This window comes from Lineus longissimus, chromosome 2 (genome assembly GCF_910592395.1).
Source record: "Lineus longissimus chromosome 2, tnLinLong1.2, whole genome shotgun sequence".
NCBI classification, from domain to species: Eukaryota; Metazoa; Nemertea; class Pilidiophora; order Heteronemertea; family Lineidae; genus Lineus; species Lineus longissimus.
In genome coordinates, this window is record NC_088309.1 from 1,313,567 (window position 1) to 1,331,096 (window position 17,530).

The following is a 17,530-nucleotide window of genomic DNA, read 5'->3' on the forward strand; positions in this document are numbered from 1 at the left end:
TTTACGCTCAGCTCTCATAGTTTATATACCTTTGTACGTTCTTGGTTGTTCAAAAAGGTCTGATATCTGTCTAATACTAACCTTGGCGGACAGGGATTAGCATTGCAAGTAAGGGTTCGAACCGCTGGTTTCGTACGCGAGTCGCAGTTATCATTCGTAACAACCGCGAGAGATTGACGAAGTACACATACAATCACCGTTTGCTGTGTCCCTGAAAAAAACAAAACCATCAGTCATCATCAAAGACAGTACTCATGCACTTACGCTGAACTTCATTCAGCTAAGAGTGACATACATTCAGCTCGTGGGCTTGATGTTGTGGTAATATCGGTATCGGCGTATTAGAGTCATAATAAACTGAAACAGAATCTTGACTCACCTCCTCCACAAGGTGCAGAGCAGTTTGTAAATCTTGAGACTTTCCATTCGTAAGCAAAATTGGTCCTCGAACTTGAGCCACCGGGGTATTTGCCTGGTTGCACGTACTGATTGCCAGGGTAGTAACCGTTTCTGGAAGGTACCTGCTTTCTGGGGTCGATCTGGTCCTTTACAAGTCGTACCTGAATATAAGTGATAACACCGATTCCTTAATCAATCTAAGAATGCAGCGTTGTTAGATTAGAGCTTCATTGCTCTCCATAAATGTGTGACAGTGAGCATTTAAAACGGCCCAGAAACTTCTGAGCGGATATGAGGTCGCATATGAATGAACTGATAGATGGCGAATCGAGCGCCTGTATGTGTCTCATCCTCTGAAGAACAGTGAAAAATCTGTCGATCACTTTCTCTAAATCATGGCAACCTAAATCAATCTTACCCCGGTACTGCTGCTACCACCTTGGGCCTTTGTGTTGGGTCTGTATCCACCTCTTCCTGAATCCGTATTCTGATAGCTTGGATCCACCACTTTTCCTTGGTCGACCCTGCCTTCAAAGCTGGATGTGCCTGTCCGGGCGCTGTCTGATGGCTCATATTTGACTGGGGTTTTGCTTGAACTGCAAGAAAGGTAAGGTATTACTGACCTTTTGCTAATAGACTCATGGCGACATAGGAATATTTAGTGCAGCACTTCATTAACAGTCGGTTACAATCAGGAAAACGATAGCCATATACTATAAAGAATTGGACCCTGTAAGGTCAAGGCGACATGTTTGCTTGTGTTCTTGTGTTTATTGATTCTTCTGTTAAATTTCCGATCACACATTAAGGAACGAATGCTTTCACACCATAATCATTATCTCCAAAGGGCGCAGGGACCAACCGAGTCATCCTAATCGAGATCTCAATGAATATGTGTTTTATTGTCACTGGTACACTGAAACAATCATCCTTGTACCTCCTCCTCATCATCAGACTCATGATCACGATAATATGATCTTCCCTACCTTATCCTCTCGCAGGGATTGCATTTTGCCAAGTTAAGCAAACGATAAACATGTAATTTACTTTTGGTAAGTGTAATATCTCACAACTCACCCTGCTCCCTGTTTCTGGACAGGAATGGTATATTCATACTTTATCCCCGGGTTGCGCTGCTGGTAGAGTATCTGCAGTTTCACTGGCTCCGTCACCGGGCCCTTGGCCGCAACGTTTTCCTGATAGCCGCTCTTGGGGTTAGTCGGCCGCATGTATTTGAAGACTGTGCCCGCTGCTGGGTACTCCCCGCTCCAGTCTATTCCCCAGTTACCATTGAAGAGGTACTGCTTGTTACTCGGCGTCTGAAGGGCTGAAATAATTTGGGAGTTTCGTTGAGAGCCAAAAAAGGACAAATCATGGGACGAAAAGAAATGTGGCGGGGATCCATAGGCCCTACAGCACATGTCTATTCCGTGGGTGGGTGACATGTCCAGAACAAGGATTGCTTATGTAGATTTGACATTGACGGGCAAAATTCCCCTATCAAGGCTGTTGTGTGTGAGACTAGTGCGATGACGTGGCATTGGCAGGGGCAGAGGAACAGACTTTTAGCAGTGCTTCTAGAAGTACGCAAAAGTTTTATAATATCAAGTTATTAAACCATACCATTCGAAACTATGATTATTATATTGTTCCTCAAGTGTGCCCACATACCAGACTTACCTAAGTAATTCCTGCTGTAAGCCAACTCGCTGATGTTGATATTGCACGCACCAGCGGGTATGGTGGCAATGTCATTGTAGCCAAACTTCATGGTAGGCCGGGTGAAGATCCCTGAGATTATTTTACACGTCGTGCTGTCCCCTCCACAGATGCCACACTTGTCCTCCACCTTGCTCGAGCCAAGGACACCATCGCAACCAACGCTCTGAAAGACATTAAAAGACAACGTTTGAGATGATATAGGAACAGTCGTTATTTTTTTTTGGGGGGGGGGGCTGTTTTGTTTTGTTCCACGGACACTTTACAGAAGGGAGTGATCCCACGACACGGCCAATGTAACTTAGTAATCTGCGTCCTCCTGGAAAAGGTATCCTCCCTATAGCTTTCACCTGATGATGTTTTGAGGTTTAGAGACTAATGGCCTTAGATAAAATGAAACTGAGTGACATGTTTTGTTCCACGGACACTTTGCAGTGCAGTCATTATTCACGGAAATATGCGATGGGACCTGGCATAATATAATAGGCCGGGTCTATTTGGCAAGCCGCTCGCCGAACAGGCATCTTTTTTTGTCCTGTTTGGAGAGCCGCTTGCCAAACAGCACTAAAAAGCCACCCTGTTCGGCCAGCCGGGCTTGCCAAACAGGTAAAAAATCTACCCTGTTTGGCGAGCTGGAGACTTTACTTTAATATTAATGAGTTCGGCTCTCCATTCAGGACAAGAAAAAGTCGCTGTTTGGTAAGCCGGGCTTGCCAAGTAGTCACTTTCAATATAATATCTGTTCATCAGTTTACATAACGACATTGTTGAGGTTTTAACATGTCGTCATATTGAGGATTCTCGAATTCAACTTGGAATTTCAAACGTTGAACGAATGAACAAGTGGCTTTAATGACAACGTGGTTATCATGTTGTAGGATAACCAACCAGATCACTGAACAAGCATGTCAAGTATATCACACTTGAGATAAATGGCTAATGAGTGATTAGTATTGGATAAGCCAATAATCTTCAATAATCATTTGGCAGGTCAATAACACTATAGAAGACTGATATGCCATACATGTACAACATCAAATACAGTCTAAAAAGACTCGCTCATTCAATACTGACAACATCAAATGCATTTTTGGCGACATGTATATGGTGTATCGCTACAGTTATTCGAAATTTGAGAAAAGCTTGTATGCATTTCGTTCGTACGGGAACAGAATGCCGTAAAGCGCACGAATGCTTGTAGCAGACCTCAGAAAATCGTCTTTTTAAATCGGACAAGAACACTTTAAGACAGAATTGTCAATCATGTGCCATCAACTAGTTGGCTTTACTCATTGTAGAAGTGTTTACAGTACTTTATAAAAAGTGTTGACATATCTATAGAAAGTTGAATTCCGAAGAAATATCTCACAGACAATATCGTAGACAGCACATGGGACCAAGAGATCCATATTTGCACATAAGAAACTAATCACAAAAACCACACTGATAATCTGGAGAGAGAGGATCTCGCCTGGTCATTTTCTTCTTCGTTTATAATGACGTATTAGGATATTCAGCCCCTGGTTTAGTCCCCGCCTTCTTTTTGGTCTCTTTTTTCGGACAATAATTGGCTGTATAATGTGAGCACGTCTATTTCTCCAAACTACAATTATCATCGTTATACATGAATATGTGTGACGAAGAAAGGCACATGCATACCTCAATTCAGAAATTTACAAACGCATAATGTATATCATGGTGACATGGTGCACATATCTGCGAAATATCATGAAGACCTGATTCACTGTGGATGAAGTTATCGGGTGGCTTCATAAACCATATTCATTGTTTCCTCCTGCCCACCTCGCTGAATTACGTAACTCTTTTAAACACCCTTCAACAACGTAACTGTTGACAATAAGCATGTCAAGTTATAGCCGCATTTTGATTGATCTACGTTTAAATTCCACTGGAAAAATGTCGAACATTTTAAAAGATTTAACTGTCGGTTTACTCTCATTAAATCCTTCTCGAACCCACTAAAAGTGGTTCAGACAATATTTATAATGAACGAGTTAAACAGAGAAATAAAAGGCACGGTCAAATAAAGTTGAATAGTGGCTTTTCATTTTGCGTTTCATTGTTTATCAGCGGTGTGTCATAAAGTTGTTTTATGTGGGTTTTGTCTAGACGACGTTGGGTAGTTAGCAATCCTTGGCCGCCACAGGACAAGCTAGTTCAGAAAGGGTACCAGAGGTAAGAGTAACCTAGCTTACTACCGTCACAGCCATCCTCAGGCTGATAAAACCCTGTCTGCATCTAAGAACATTATACCCACATTGTTGAGTACTCATGAAGAAGTACTGAGATCACAAACATTTGGTTTGAAGGTGTTTTCAGCACAAGAATAAAACTGTTTTATCTGACTGAGACTTTACTGATTCCTCAGCAATGTACTTTTAGTCACCTTGCCTAGAAACCCTTGGTATCAATGCATGCAACATTTCATTCCATCGGTTTAAATCATGGGCACTCCAATCTAATGATCGCCGCACTCCCGCTAAATCACTTTAAAAGGTTATCAATTGTCACCAATGAGAATATAGTCTGCCAAATTTATGTCACGCAGCTCGCCACAGAATCCTTTAACTCTGCCTACTTCATCATTCGTTTCGAGTCTCAGCGATGCTCTCGGTTTTGGAAGCCACATGAGGACAAACGGCCCGTCAGTCTTGGGCGCTCGTTAGTCGAGATAATCCATCGACCATGGCTCTACATGATGAAGAGTCTGACATCGCCTCATCATTTGGCAAAGCCTGCACAAACAATTTATTACCATCACTGGACAATTAGATCCCAGGGTATGCGCTTGGTTTTGATTCGGTGCCATTCAGCGCTAATATCACTTACGCCCGGTCAGACTCTATTTAAGCCACTGCCAACCATCCCCCGGAGTGGCCAATGGGAAGAGATTCAAGGCTAACTGATATGTGAACCTCTCTAAAAGCCAACTGGCAGCCCAAAACCGCCTGGTCGAGGCTACAGCATTTCTAACTATTTCCAGGCGCGCTTACTTCGGGTTGTCCCTTATGCGGACAGCTGCACTTTCCTGTTTACTTGTTCCTTGCATTGCATGATAATTGGACATCGCTTTTTGATACTCCAGTGACTTTGAGGATTGTTGTCTAACGATAGCCACAATAACCACAATAACCACCAGTTGGTCTATGATATACGGACATGACATCATCATGTTTGAAAAACGCATTTAGCAATTCTATTTGATACAATGTTTATGGAAATATGTATGAAATAGTTACCAATTCCCCATAGGTCAATCATCGAGTTACAGGTTAAATTATAGCAGTGATATGATATCATCATTTACCGATTAAACCGAGAAAAAACACGATAAATTGACCTTGATTTTACTAATGACGCCAGTTCGTGTCCATCGTCAACTCTACTCCAGGCAGACTTGGGACAGCGATTTGCTGTGACTATCATTATGGGTAAACACACGAGGATTAAACCAATTATGAATTCCACGGTGCAATCATAAAACAATTTAGATTTTCGGTGTCACTACTGATGTGATTTTCATTCAAATTGTTGTGATTATGTGCGTTGCACACCGCTTGGCCTTGACAACATATTTTCTTAGACTGTCACACAATTTGAAATTTTCAAATTGAGATTGTCCTTGATTATCTGAGACGTTACACTTAAACCGTAGCACGATGCTGAAAAAAATCACTTCTTGTCCACTTTTGAGCACACACCTGACTTGTCATGTGCACCATACAGACGGATAAGTCGCATGGCCAACACTATACTCGGAAATAAATAATCAGTATTTGCAAACATGAAACCCTCCCAGTGGTTAGCCACGGCGATAAGTCATGTAACGCATTGTGTGATTACTCGCTGCTGCCTAATATTAAATAGATGTCCATTAAAGTTGGGCAAGCTCGTGTATTCCTTCTATTTCCGCAAGGAATATTTTGTTTCAGGGCAAATACTTGCAAAGTTCCACATTTTAAAAACAAATTAAGGTCAACAAGTGTCTCAGGTAAGGGGCGGAGATTTACGCCATTGTTGTGGACATAACATCAACGCGTGAGAACAACGTCTGATTAAGATCATATATTTATGTCTTTTGACTTCGCTGCTTATACTTTATTGGGGGAAATGTCTTTCAACCAGCGACGAAAGAAAGTCAATAGAATTGACTTAAGATATCCTTTCAGTCACTAGGAGATGATAATGTACACAAGACCGCACGTCGAGTGGGATTTCTGAGTTATCGGACTAAACCAGGGATCTTTGGCTTGGAAACCCCCGAGACCGCAGGTATAATGCTGGAGAGCCACTAAGTGCCTTCTGATTGTGAATGTTTCCCCATAAGACCCATTTCGAATGAATAAAAGTTTATCAAATACAACGGAATCTCTGTCCATTTGAGGCTGAGATATCATCCTTTGTGGAACATACTTGCATGGCGGGAAAATAGGCCATTAAGTAAGAGAATCTGAACAGACATCTAGCATAGAACCAGCCTTGTATAATTCATTTCTGCAATAAGGCTCTTGCAGCATGGTTCAGAAGGATGGTTAAGCTTCGTCTTGCCAAATCCACTTCATTTTACAGTAGAAGTCACACCGAAAGGTGATGTATGACCAGGTCTGAAAATCTATCTGATATAAATCGTACTCGTGTCAATAAACATGTATTTCAATATGTCATTGATTGTCACTCAAGCCATAAGGTGACATTAAGACTACAACAAGGCATCATGAGAAGGTATTGAATCGTTGATGTATTCTGACAGGCGGAATGTACCACCACTACAAACCTTTCAAAACGTCTAGGCATTTATTCCACTGTAATCATTTGTAAAATATATTAAATGTATGTATACACATATCTCTCATTTGTAAACATAGTTCAATATCCTTTGAATCAAAATGTCAAATCGTATTGCTGTGGGTTAAAAAAGATCTCTCATATTCCTTCGATCATACTCACATTGGTAGGTCACACGAAGGCTTAACAGTTATCACTAATTTCAAAGTACATTTGCTATTCATTTTGATGTACATGTACATGCATGTTCGCTTTTTAAGTGAGACTTTACGTTGAAAGCAACATGTAATTATTATAGCTAGGTCAGAGAATGGGAAATTTACCAACAATTCAGAAATATGAAACAATATCATTCGTGCTGTATTTCAGCACCGCTGAACGTATGCCAGTAGGCGTACTGCACAAAAACAACATTTGAAGGAAAGGATATCCAGGTAAAGGTTTTAAACTACCAAAACAAAGGGTATGCCTCTAATCAATCTTATGAAAGTAATTATTCCAATTATTGTCTCAATCATCATTAGTAGAGAAGGATAAGCCAAACTGTGGCAGAACAGATGTCATGGTGATGAAAAGCGAACATCACTTCAACGGAACTTCCTTCTTCCGAGACAACTATTGCAAAAACGTAGATGTTACAGCTCTCTCTTCAGCGATACAGGTTGTAGAGAAGAAAGTCTGAAGTGGACCAGTTTTTGTTTTGTTAAGAGCAATGTGTGATAAAATCATTATACATGATGCATACACAACTTGCCACTGACTTCGTTGGTATTCTTAATTGGTTTTGCCGAGAACGTGCAAGTGGACAGTATTTCAAAACTATCTAAAACGCACCTTGGGGGGGGGGGTCATTTACATGATCGTCTTACCGCTGGCCATCGGACAAATATCCGTGATTGAGGTCATCCTTCGAGGGGGGAGGGGGTGGGGGTGTTCACGGACTCAATTCAATAGTGTAAGATGAATACATCTGGGTTTTGGACTCAAAGCAAAAAGTAACGTGAAACCCCCCAGATGTGAAAATCGTTCAACGCTTTTTCAATTTGTTTGCCAGATATTGTACCACCTGAACCCAGGTGTGTAAGCTAGATGAAAGCTTTGCTTGCCGGATCACCGCCTTAGGTTAACAGTTTTCTAGGGGCAATTGGAGTACATTAAGGTAGTAAAGCAGCTGGATTTGCGTGATATCTTCTAAGAGTCAGGTGATAGGACGTCTAATAGCTGGCGTAAAGCTTTATGGGGCAGTATTATATACCCGTTAACCTTGTGAACTATGGTCAAATGGTCAGTGGACGGGCCATTGATTCGAACAAGGCAAGAAAAGAGCCGACGAAACTTGTCTTACACTTGTATGATATGATACACAGACATGATGCATGTCATCTGATACTTAGAGTGATCAATTGTTTTTCCTTACCAAATACCATTACGACATATTCCTGGGAATGTTTCTTATTACATTAGTAACGTGGAGAGAGCTTTTTTAAAGGACAGGCATCCGAGCTATTTGCTTTGCTCCGCTAATGACCACGAACATGAAGAATGAAGTCAAAGAAACCGAGAAAGAAACGCCATTATATATCGTTGCAGCACAATGGACATCGCTTAATATAAGCTGTGTCTGAGTTTGATACATTTCAACGGGTAATACATGACTCGTTATTTTGATACTGGTACTGGATCATTATGTACTACTGCTTCTGTCTGCGCGCTGCACTACAAGATTTTATTGCATGAGTAGGTAACAGTGAGACGTTCGCCATCATTAATTTTCCTATGCTTCCAATGCTTTGTCATTGTGTAAACAGATGACAGACGTCATATAAACTGATAACAGACGACTAAATATATATCAAACAGGGTCGAGTGATCTGGTGGTTTTGGGACTCTGAACCACATATGCGACGATATTCCAGAACAGGAAAGAAACGCGATTCTGGAATGATTGCATAAAAAGTGCATCCCTTCCTTTTTTCCAAAGTCGACAAAGAAATGCGTATGTTTACCAAATTATCCGACGATGACTACTCATTTTATTTTCAACTCCACGGGGCGGTAATCCAAGACTGCCACTAACACTGCCTTTTCTGAATCAGGTGCCAAGAACTCGTTTTCTTTGGCTACTTTAACAATATTTTCTTACCGGGATCAGTCAATGTATCGATTGGTTTGCGGCGGAGTTGGGGCATCGGCTCCATTGGGTGGTCACCTTGCGCCCTGAATCACGAGCTCTTAAGAGATTGGTGGCTTTGTCCGATAAGATATTGCCGTGACTCAGAAGACAAGAGTAAACACGGATTGAAAGCAGGGATGTTTGCGTGAAATAAGCGTTTTTGATGAAATTGAACTTCTCATGTTTGTGATTCATGGCTGGCGTCTCCCCAACATGGTATCGATCGATTCGATTCAATCAGGGGAAGTACAAAGGATGACACTGGTATCAAATGAACGACCTCTGAAGTCAAACGACTCTAAAGTCAACTATAATGTGCCGAAGCTTGAATCAGAAATGGCCGGAGTTTCGGGATAGAATACTTGCTCTCACGAGGGATATTTCAGCGGGACCAGATTATACAGCGCAAGTCGTGAGCGCAGGGTGGGTGGGAGACATATGGGGTGGTATGAATAAAGACTAGGAAATGCTTTTACTTAAAACTTCACGTACATTTACACTAGGCATTTCTGTACAAAATAGAAGTAAAAGCATTTACTAGTGTTTATTCATATCACCCATTGTATCATATCATCGACGGATGTTTGGAGAAAAAGCTGCGATTCTGTCTTTATTCAAAGGAATGCAAACGTGATCCTCAATACCGCAACAAAGCTTCGGTTGAGATTCTCAAAACAGGAGACTTCTTATAGTAGAATACAAGTTTCAGCGCAACGACAAAGTTCCCGTTGAACTCCTCAAACCGATAAGTGAGATGTTATAATCAGATACGAATCCTTCAGTCGCGCTTCTCAAAACAAGAGAAGGTTTACTCAAATATAAATATCACGACCGATAAAGACTGGCATAGACAGCTTTAGAAATTTACTCACTATAGAACCAAGAATGACGTCATTAGCGAGTTTTTTCAAATGTTTGTCAGACTTCCAACTCAAGCATCTCGACTTAACTAAGTTTGTTTCTGATTCTATCACATTCCCACGGCTATGGATTGTTTACGAAAGTGTGTCTCTGACATATCAGCTCTCCTCTCAATAGACTCAAGTTAGGCCTATGGAAATAACATCTAGTGGTGTTGAGCCTATGAAATCACAGAGGCTAGTTTACACCAGAGTCATTCATGAGAGCTGTTTCCTGGGGGTCGAGCATTGTTTCAAGACAAAAGGCCGCGTATTGCACTTGGCCTAAATTCCTTTAATTATGATGTAAGGGTCAAAATAGCGTAATGGTGACAAATTAATACAATGTTACCACTTTGTTGTAAGTGTTTATTTTTTTCACAACCGTAATCATGCCGTAGTCAAAAGATGTGAATAGGGAGGCCTACATTGGTAATGTCATAACAAAAGGAAATAAGATCATTATGTAGATCATCGAAATAACATATGAATAATCATTCAAATGAGGAGCTGGCAAATACAACAAAATGGGTTGGAATCCGTCAACTTATAAATTGTTATTCAGAATCATGATTTCTGTAACACACCATCAGGGACCCGCTGTTTCCGTGGGACGAAGCTTAATCAAACTCTTAATCGAACGATGAAACGTTTTAATTACATGTATGAGGTATAAAGATATGTCTTGAGAACACTCTCCATATTGGTTTGTAGCCGGAGGAATAGATCTTTCCAACTATTAAAATATTTTGGGACAAAACATCGTTCTAACAACGATGTCCGAGGTAAATAGGCGAAAAAAGGTACATGTACGTATATAAAGTTATGGTATGGGCGGTAATCAAAAATATCTCTCTTTCCACCTTCATATGATCAGTTGAGTTATAGGCATACTTGCATGCACAGAGTTGCAGTCTCTAGATCCCGATTGGTTCATTCGTCATCGATGAAGGCCCTGATCAGTACTCTTCGGCCTAATTTACTTTCAGAAAGGCTCTGGAGAGGTTCATAGTTTGATCTGAGAACCAAAACTAGAACGAATTTTTTCTCCAGTTGACGTCATGATGTCAAGTTGATTTTGTTCAAGTATTATTTCTAGTCATACCAGTCATTAAAGACGCTATGTTTTATTTTATTTCCGACAACATGTAACACGATATCCATCGTCAAAATGCCCCCTTGTTCTCTGATTAAATTCTGAACATTTCTACCTGCAGCAGAGTCCTAGCAAGCTCATGAAAATCTTTCATTGTCCTTATAACCGTGAGAAGAGAGTATTTTTAACATGTACACATTACCGATGTAATTCATGTCTACGTTGACCTACATGCACCTTGGCGACATGCCTACGATTTTTATACTTTTTCTAAATATCAGGGGAAAAAATCTTTACCGAACTGATTAAAAGCAGTTATGAATAGCAATTCATTTAATAGAAAATAAAACGGAACTATTTGGGTTACGCCTTGCATTTGAACAGCGGTTGGTGTGTCTTTGTATAAGAGCTACTAATCTCAAATAAGTTGTCGAGGAAAAGTTGTACTGAACTATGTAAAGTAGATATATGCTTGATATCGGTGTGAAGACGTTACGGTCTATTACACATTGGTTGACAGACCTCCAAAAACATTAATTGATATACATTGTACAACGTTACCTTAATGCTAGAAACTACCTATGACAACATATTTAGACGTGTATGTGCGTTTATAGAATCCTGAGTTATGTAGCTAATCATAAGGATCTATTTCGTTTCATCTGAATGATAAAGGCCAACAACGTTGCCATCATGTTAAAAGGTCATGACAATGATTTAGATGAGTCGTCGGTTTTTAGAATCGTCAGTTTTTTATGCAGTCCGCACATGATTTAGTCGATGTTTGTTGATTGACGACATATTATCACATTTTAAGCCTCGATGACTTTCAATAGCTTTAATTCGAAACTTAAAAATCAAAAAACAAAGAAAGGAACACTCACCAAAACGCACAAGACCACAGCAAATGATATTCCATTCATTTTGATCACTTGCTCCAGTTCACGATTATCAGTGAAAGTCTTGTAATCCACTAAACTTAAAGTTTATGCCATTTGTATTAATCCTTCCTCGATAATCTACTGTTGTTGCGGCCAGAGAGCAATTCACCATGCCGCGGCAAACGGTAGTTTTATACGAGATGTCCTGTGACGTACGGCCTACGCCGCCTGGCTGAAAACTGCGTTGAGTAGGGCTGGTTCAAAAGCGAACATTTTATTCCACAGGCATTGTCACCCACGCAATTTAAATTCAGATTAAATTGAGATTAAAAACCCCATTTAAAACTTGAAGAGTTTTTCCAAGCAAATCTCGCATTTCAAATTCAGGGTATTTAATTCACAGGCATTTATGGGATTTCGTGCATTCATGGCCAAAGCAACAGTAAACAAGAGCGGAGTTTAAGTTGGACGTCATGTTTGCAGTCATTTTAGAACTTAAAACTCACCCGAAGGGCGACTTGATTCCTATAGGGCGACAGAATACAAAAGAAAAACTACACATAGGTCATGATTAAGTGAAAGTGACAATGCGCAGAAAGCCATGGGGACAGTTCGTATTCTTCATACACTCTGTGGTCTGGGGTAATATCTGGGGTGATGATAACTTGATTACGACGATGAGGATGCTTATGGGCTCGTGATTAAAGACTCATTGGTTCAAATACGGCGATCATCCCAACATCCTTGGGCACCGAATCGTTCATTCCTCAATGGTGACTCAGTTACTTCAGTGTGATCTAATTTACCTCCGAAACAATGACATAATCAGTGCCAGGAATGCAAGTCCTGTATCTTGGCCAATTGATTTGCAATTATTTCTGACCTAAAATTTCCAACCACTTAGCCTGCACATAAATGACGATGTGTGGGTGTGATGCAATCAGTATGTCAATCATATTCATGTGAAATGTTATATAAATAACGAAGAGATAACTTTCTAAAGGCAATGCTGAGAAATTCCAGGCGGCGATAGTTGAAATTGAGGTAAAATGTCCATATATCCCTGACACGGCAAGCATTCGCATAATCAATATGGTCATAAAACTGAAAAGACACTCTGGTGAACTTAACGGAAGAGTGTGGTTCAGTTGGTACAGCTTTAAGAGTAAGTTAAACGTTGGTCATAAATGTATCTAATTCAGGAAAATATTTTTTCCTTTTCTGAAGAGCTCCATGCGCACGTGCGGTAATCAACTAAACTTCCTCATTTTCCTCATTGAGTGATTAACAAGTCCAATAGCTGTCTGTTGAAGAAGTCCTTAATGCGAAGTATCGACCTGAAGGCGCCATGGAGGGATCAGGGCCAAGTGAAGGGTATTCAACTTTGAATCTATAAAGTGCCAAAAGAAAGCTTGCACGAAATGATGAGTAAAGTGCCCTTACCACAGCAAATTCAACAACAAGAGAATTGAGATATCTAATACCGATTGTTGTGATATTTTAAGATAAAATTAGACCACTTAGTGTCAGAGTTTTGACATAATAGGGCTTTTCGTTGCGAGTTGTTTCATCATCTGATAGTTGCTTGAGTAATTTGCAAGAATTCCCTTCTAACCATTTAGTGAAAAAAGACATAACGCTGTCGAATCGGATTTATGAGCAGATCCCGGACGAATTATTACGATATTATACAATGCAACAAACTTATTGGAGCTTTGAGGTACACTCTCCTACATACGGCTGTGTAGTATAATTTGGCTTATTTATGCAGATACAAGTCGTTGGACCAAATTGTTTTGCTCTTAGAGAATTAGCTGTTCGTGTAGCATTTCATCATGATCGTAGAGGAAACTTGGCTGGTATCTATCTACAACTATTTACCATCATGGAATACGTTAACTGAAACAACTGCTTCTTCAAAGCTCCTTAATGTTCTTTCAAACTTCTTGAAGGGAACGGAAGTAACTGTTCATGTTAAAGTTTAGATACTTTAACGTTTCTAGACCCAGAGAAGTGAATAAAATATCGATTAGTTTACCAATTGAAATATTAAATATCCTGATTCCGTATTCCATACACTAATTACATTTTATTGTTCAAGTAAACGCTGTGTTGGTGGTCTAAAAGCGGTCAACAGCAAGGTTAACGCCGGTCACTTCCCTGAACATGACATCCAAGACGGATCTTTCTACGCCAACGCATCAAATTCGAGATAAACAAATTTGATTTCAATTTGTGGCTTTTTGTTCAATGTGAACCCCTGCAAACTAGAGTGTATATATCAAAGAGTCCGGCTAGATCAGGCCAATTTGATAATCGCACTCGAGACACATTCTGTTGTATCGGCGGATTATGTTTTATTGTAGGTGGCCATTCTCCTCTCATGTGGCTGTATTCAATCAGTACCCCCACCCCTGTATGGTCCCCTACTGCTTAAAATGAAAGTGAAACACAGAGCGTGTAGCATTCTCCAAGCAAATCGAAGGACATTCGTTCTGCCAGTATGTTATTTTTTGACCAATCGATCGCTTTGAGTCTGGTAGCTTCGTGCAACAGTGATTTACTCCACGAATCGTGGAGTAGCGGATCCGAAATGGCGGCCTGTGTTGGCAGTCACACAGCGACTCGTTACGCAACTGTGAAGGTCTCTTAGCCTGTAGTTTAGTTATGACACACATTTCTCTTAGCAAATTGAACAATTCAGATGAGATTTTGATACTGGAACAAAGGTTCCGTTAGGTATTTCCGCCTCAGATCTATGTGTCGGCGCACGAGAGAACCGGTATTTTTCCGCTTACGCATTGAGGCCAAAGTAGAACGATGAGTGACCTGTTGATGTTGGGACAATACAATGATACGGCTTGCAACTCAGGAATTTATGGAAAACCTATCTCGCTTTCATGGTTTAATTCAGTTTAATTGAAGAATGCATGACTGTCTGCCAAGTGACATCACTCTCTCTAAGTAGCTGTCTAGATGGGGACGTATTATTCGGACAAAGGCGCTTCCTTGAGAATCGCTTCAGAGAATAACTTCTTGAAAGAAAGATAGTGGGCAAGGAATCATCACGGGACGGTACTATTACTATTTAGCAAGGGGATAACAAGAGAGAGCGAAACTGAGATTGTTAATGAGCTGTCTAGATCTCACCTCAAGTTTCTCAGAAAACCTATATCAAGTCAACTAAGAATGCATAACCTGATTATGAAGATTTGTCTCAAGGGTTAAGAAGCCGTACTATCCCCTAAATAAGACTGAATCACTGATAATGACTAAAGCTTGTTAAGTGTTACGACAATCTGCCGATTGAATTAAACCACACAAATCGCTGTCTATCAGACCGAACGACTTTGAATTATCGACTGTACAGCCTGTGACAATCCTTACACAAAATACAATTTAAAGGAGATAGACCTACACTGTTTACAAATTAACTTAAAATACAATGTTTAATCGTCTGGAATGTCAAAGGAAAAGCTGAATTGTGACGGTATCGTTACTTAAATTAACGAATGATAGGCGGGGATCACCGATTGCCAATACCAAAGGAAATATTATTGTCAGGCCAAATAAGGAACTGATAGACGTGAAGAAATTTCAAGACCCAAGGCTTTGCCGCCAACCATGTTTCTTTTTGTTGACGATGGAAATGTTGATTAGAGTTCGAGGATTGAGTGATGCTCTTGATAGCTGTTCCTTAACACCACCTTGAACTCTTCGGAATGCCTAAGCGGTGGGGTTGATGACTTGATAAAGCTCTCCTTGAAAACGGCCTCCGCGGGCTACTCGCAACCGACCATTTCAACAACCACTTTATTTTCAATCAAAAGTTTTTAAATCCTCAAAACAGCCTGACAAAGGCAGAATACTTGACAATCGGGAAAGTCCACAGGGACTTCTGTGTAATATTCCGTCAGGTTTCAGTTTAAAACTGTTAACAGATATTCCTAGCTTTGTCTGGCAAAGCAAATATCTGCTTTATTTGAAACTTTAAACAGCCTTGTGATTGACCGGGTAAAATCCATATTGAGCCCAAATAAAAAAGTTCAGTAAACACCTTTGGAGTGTTTTGCTATTAGTGATAAACTGAACGTTTCTTCGGTAAGCCTGAAAGATGCCCCCTGAAGGCCAACAGCTGAAGCAACAGTGTCATTCTATTTGCTATTAACCATTGGCATGCCTGTGGTGATACCATTGCTCGTAAAAGTGCTCTCTTATCTAGTGGTAAAACAATTTTTTCACATTTGGATCAATGTCCCCTTATTATCCTACATCTATTCTTCAGCCTACTATTAATATGATTACCCTTAAATCAAAGCGAAAACCCTAATTCAAATTCCGGATTCTTTTATCTACCTCTGTCTACTCACCCTCCCAATATGACTTGTGTTCGAACGCGTTTTACCATGTTCTCCCCTGTTTACAAACCGCTTCAAACCCTATGCTTTTTTCACCAGTGAGCCAGGATCCAGTTGTTCAAAACAAGTTGGCCAATATAACGTGGCGAACATTTTTGTGTTCAGTTGAGTCTTATTGGACTTAACTGAAAAGATAACGCCAAGTTGAAGTTTGCTCAAGTTGGTTGCAAAACACCTTTTTGAACAGCCGGGCCCTGGCTACTTCTTAAACGACATCGTCACAGAAATGCTGTGTCAGAGCCGAGATTTGGGCCTAATAGACATGGGTTGGGTCAGAAACACAAAGTAAAAGTAACGCTAAAGTGTGATTTAAGATATGTATTTTACAACAAACAAACAGTACAGTACTAGACAAAACAATATATTCGAAATTAACCATACCCGCACGAAGCATGATCCGGTGACAACAATGCCAAGATAGACCAGCAGACAGCTAATCCAAACCATACCCGCACGAAGCATGATCCAGTGACAACAATGCCAAGATAGACCAGCAGACAGCTAATCCAAACCATACCCGCACGAAGCATGATCCGGTGACAACAATGCCAAGATAGACCAGCAGACAGCTAATCCAAACCATACCCGCACGAAGCATGATCCAGTGACAACAATGCCAAGATAGACCAGCAGACAGCTAATCCAAACCATACCCGCACGAAGCATGATCCGGTGACAACAATGCCAAGATAGACCAGCAGACAGCTAATCCAAACCATACCCGCACGAAGCATGATCCAATGATAGCAATGCCAAGATAGACCAGCAGACAGCTAATCCAAACCATACCCGCACGAAGCATGATCCAGTGACAACAATGCCAAGATAGACCAGCAGGCAGCTAATCCAAACCATACCCGCACGAAGCATGATCCAGTGACAACAATGCCAAGATAGACCAGCAGACAGCTAATCCAAACCATACCCGCACGAAGCATGATCCAGTGACAACAATGCCAAGATAGACCAGCAGACAGCTAATCCAAACCATACCCGCACGAAGCATGATCCAGTGACAACAATGCCAAGATAGACCAGCAGACAGCTAATCCAAACCATACCCGCACGGAGCATGATCCAGTGACAACAATGCCAAGATAGACCAGCAGACAGCTAATCCAAACCATCCCCGCACGAAG

At 40.7% G+C, this 17,530-nt stretch overlaps 1 protein-coding gene across 3 annotated transcripts in view; it reads right to left on the reverse strand.

Annotated features, from left to right (window-relative positions):
- LOC135500560 (thrombospondin type-1 domain-containing protein 4-like) overlaps positions 1-17,530 on the reverse strand; it is a 44,353-nt gene that overhangs the window by 7,797 nt on the left and 19,026 nt on the right. For 2 of the 3 annotated variants that reach the window (XM_064792096.1, XM_064792104.1), the window contains exons 7-11: positions 2,080-2,284; positions 1,477-1,726; positions 818-995; positions 380-560; positions 82-211 (exon numbers count right to left, since the gene is read on the reverse strand). In XM_064792096.1, the coding sequence (XP_064648166.1) occupies positions 82-211; positions 380-560; positions 818-995; positions 1,477-1,726; positions 2,080-2,284 (944 nt within the window). Of the gene's footprint in view, positions 1-81; positions 212-379; positions 561-817; positions 996-1,476; positions 1,727-2,079; positions 2,285-11,976; positions 12,146-17,530 lie in introns of those variants that run through there. The other variant, XM_064792111.1, reaches the window with a different exon arrangement.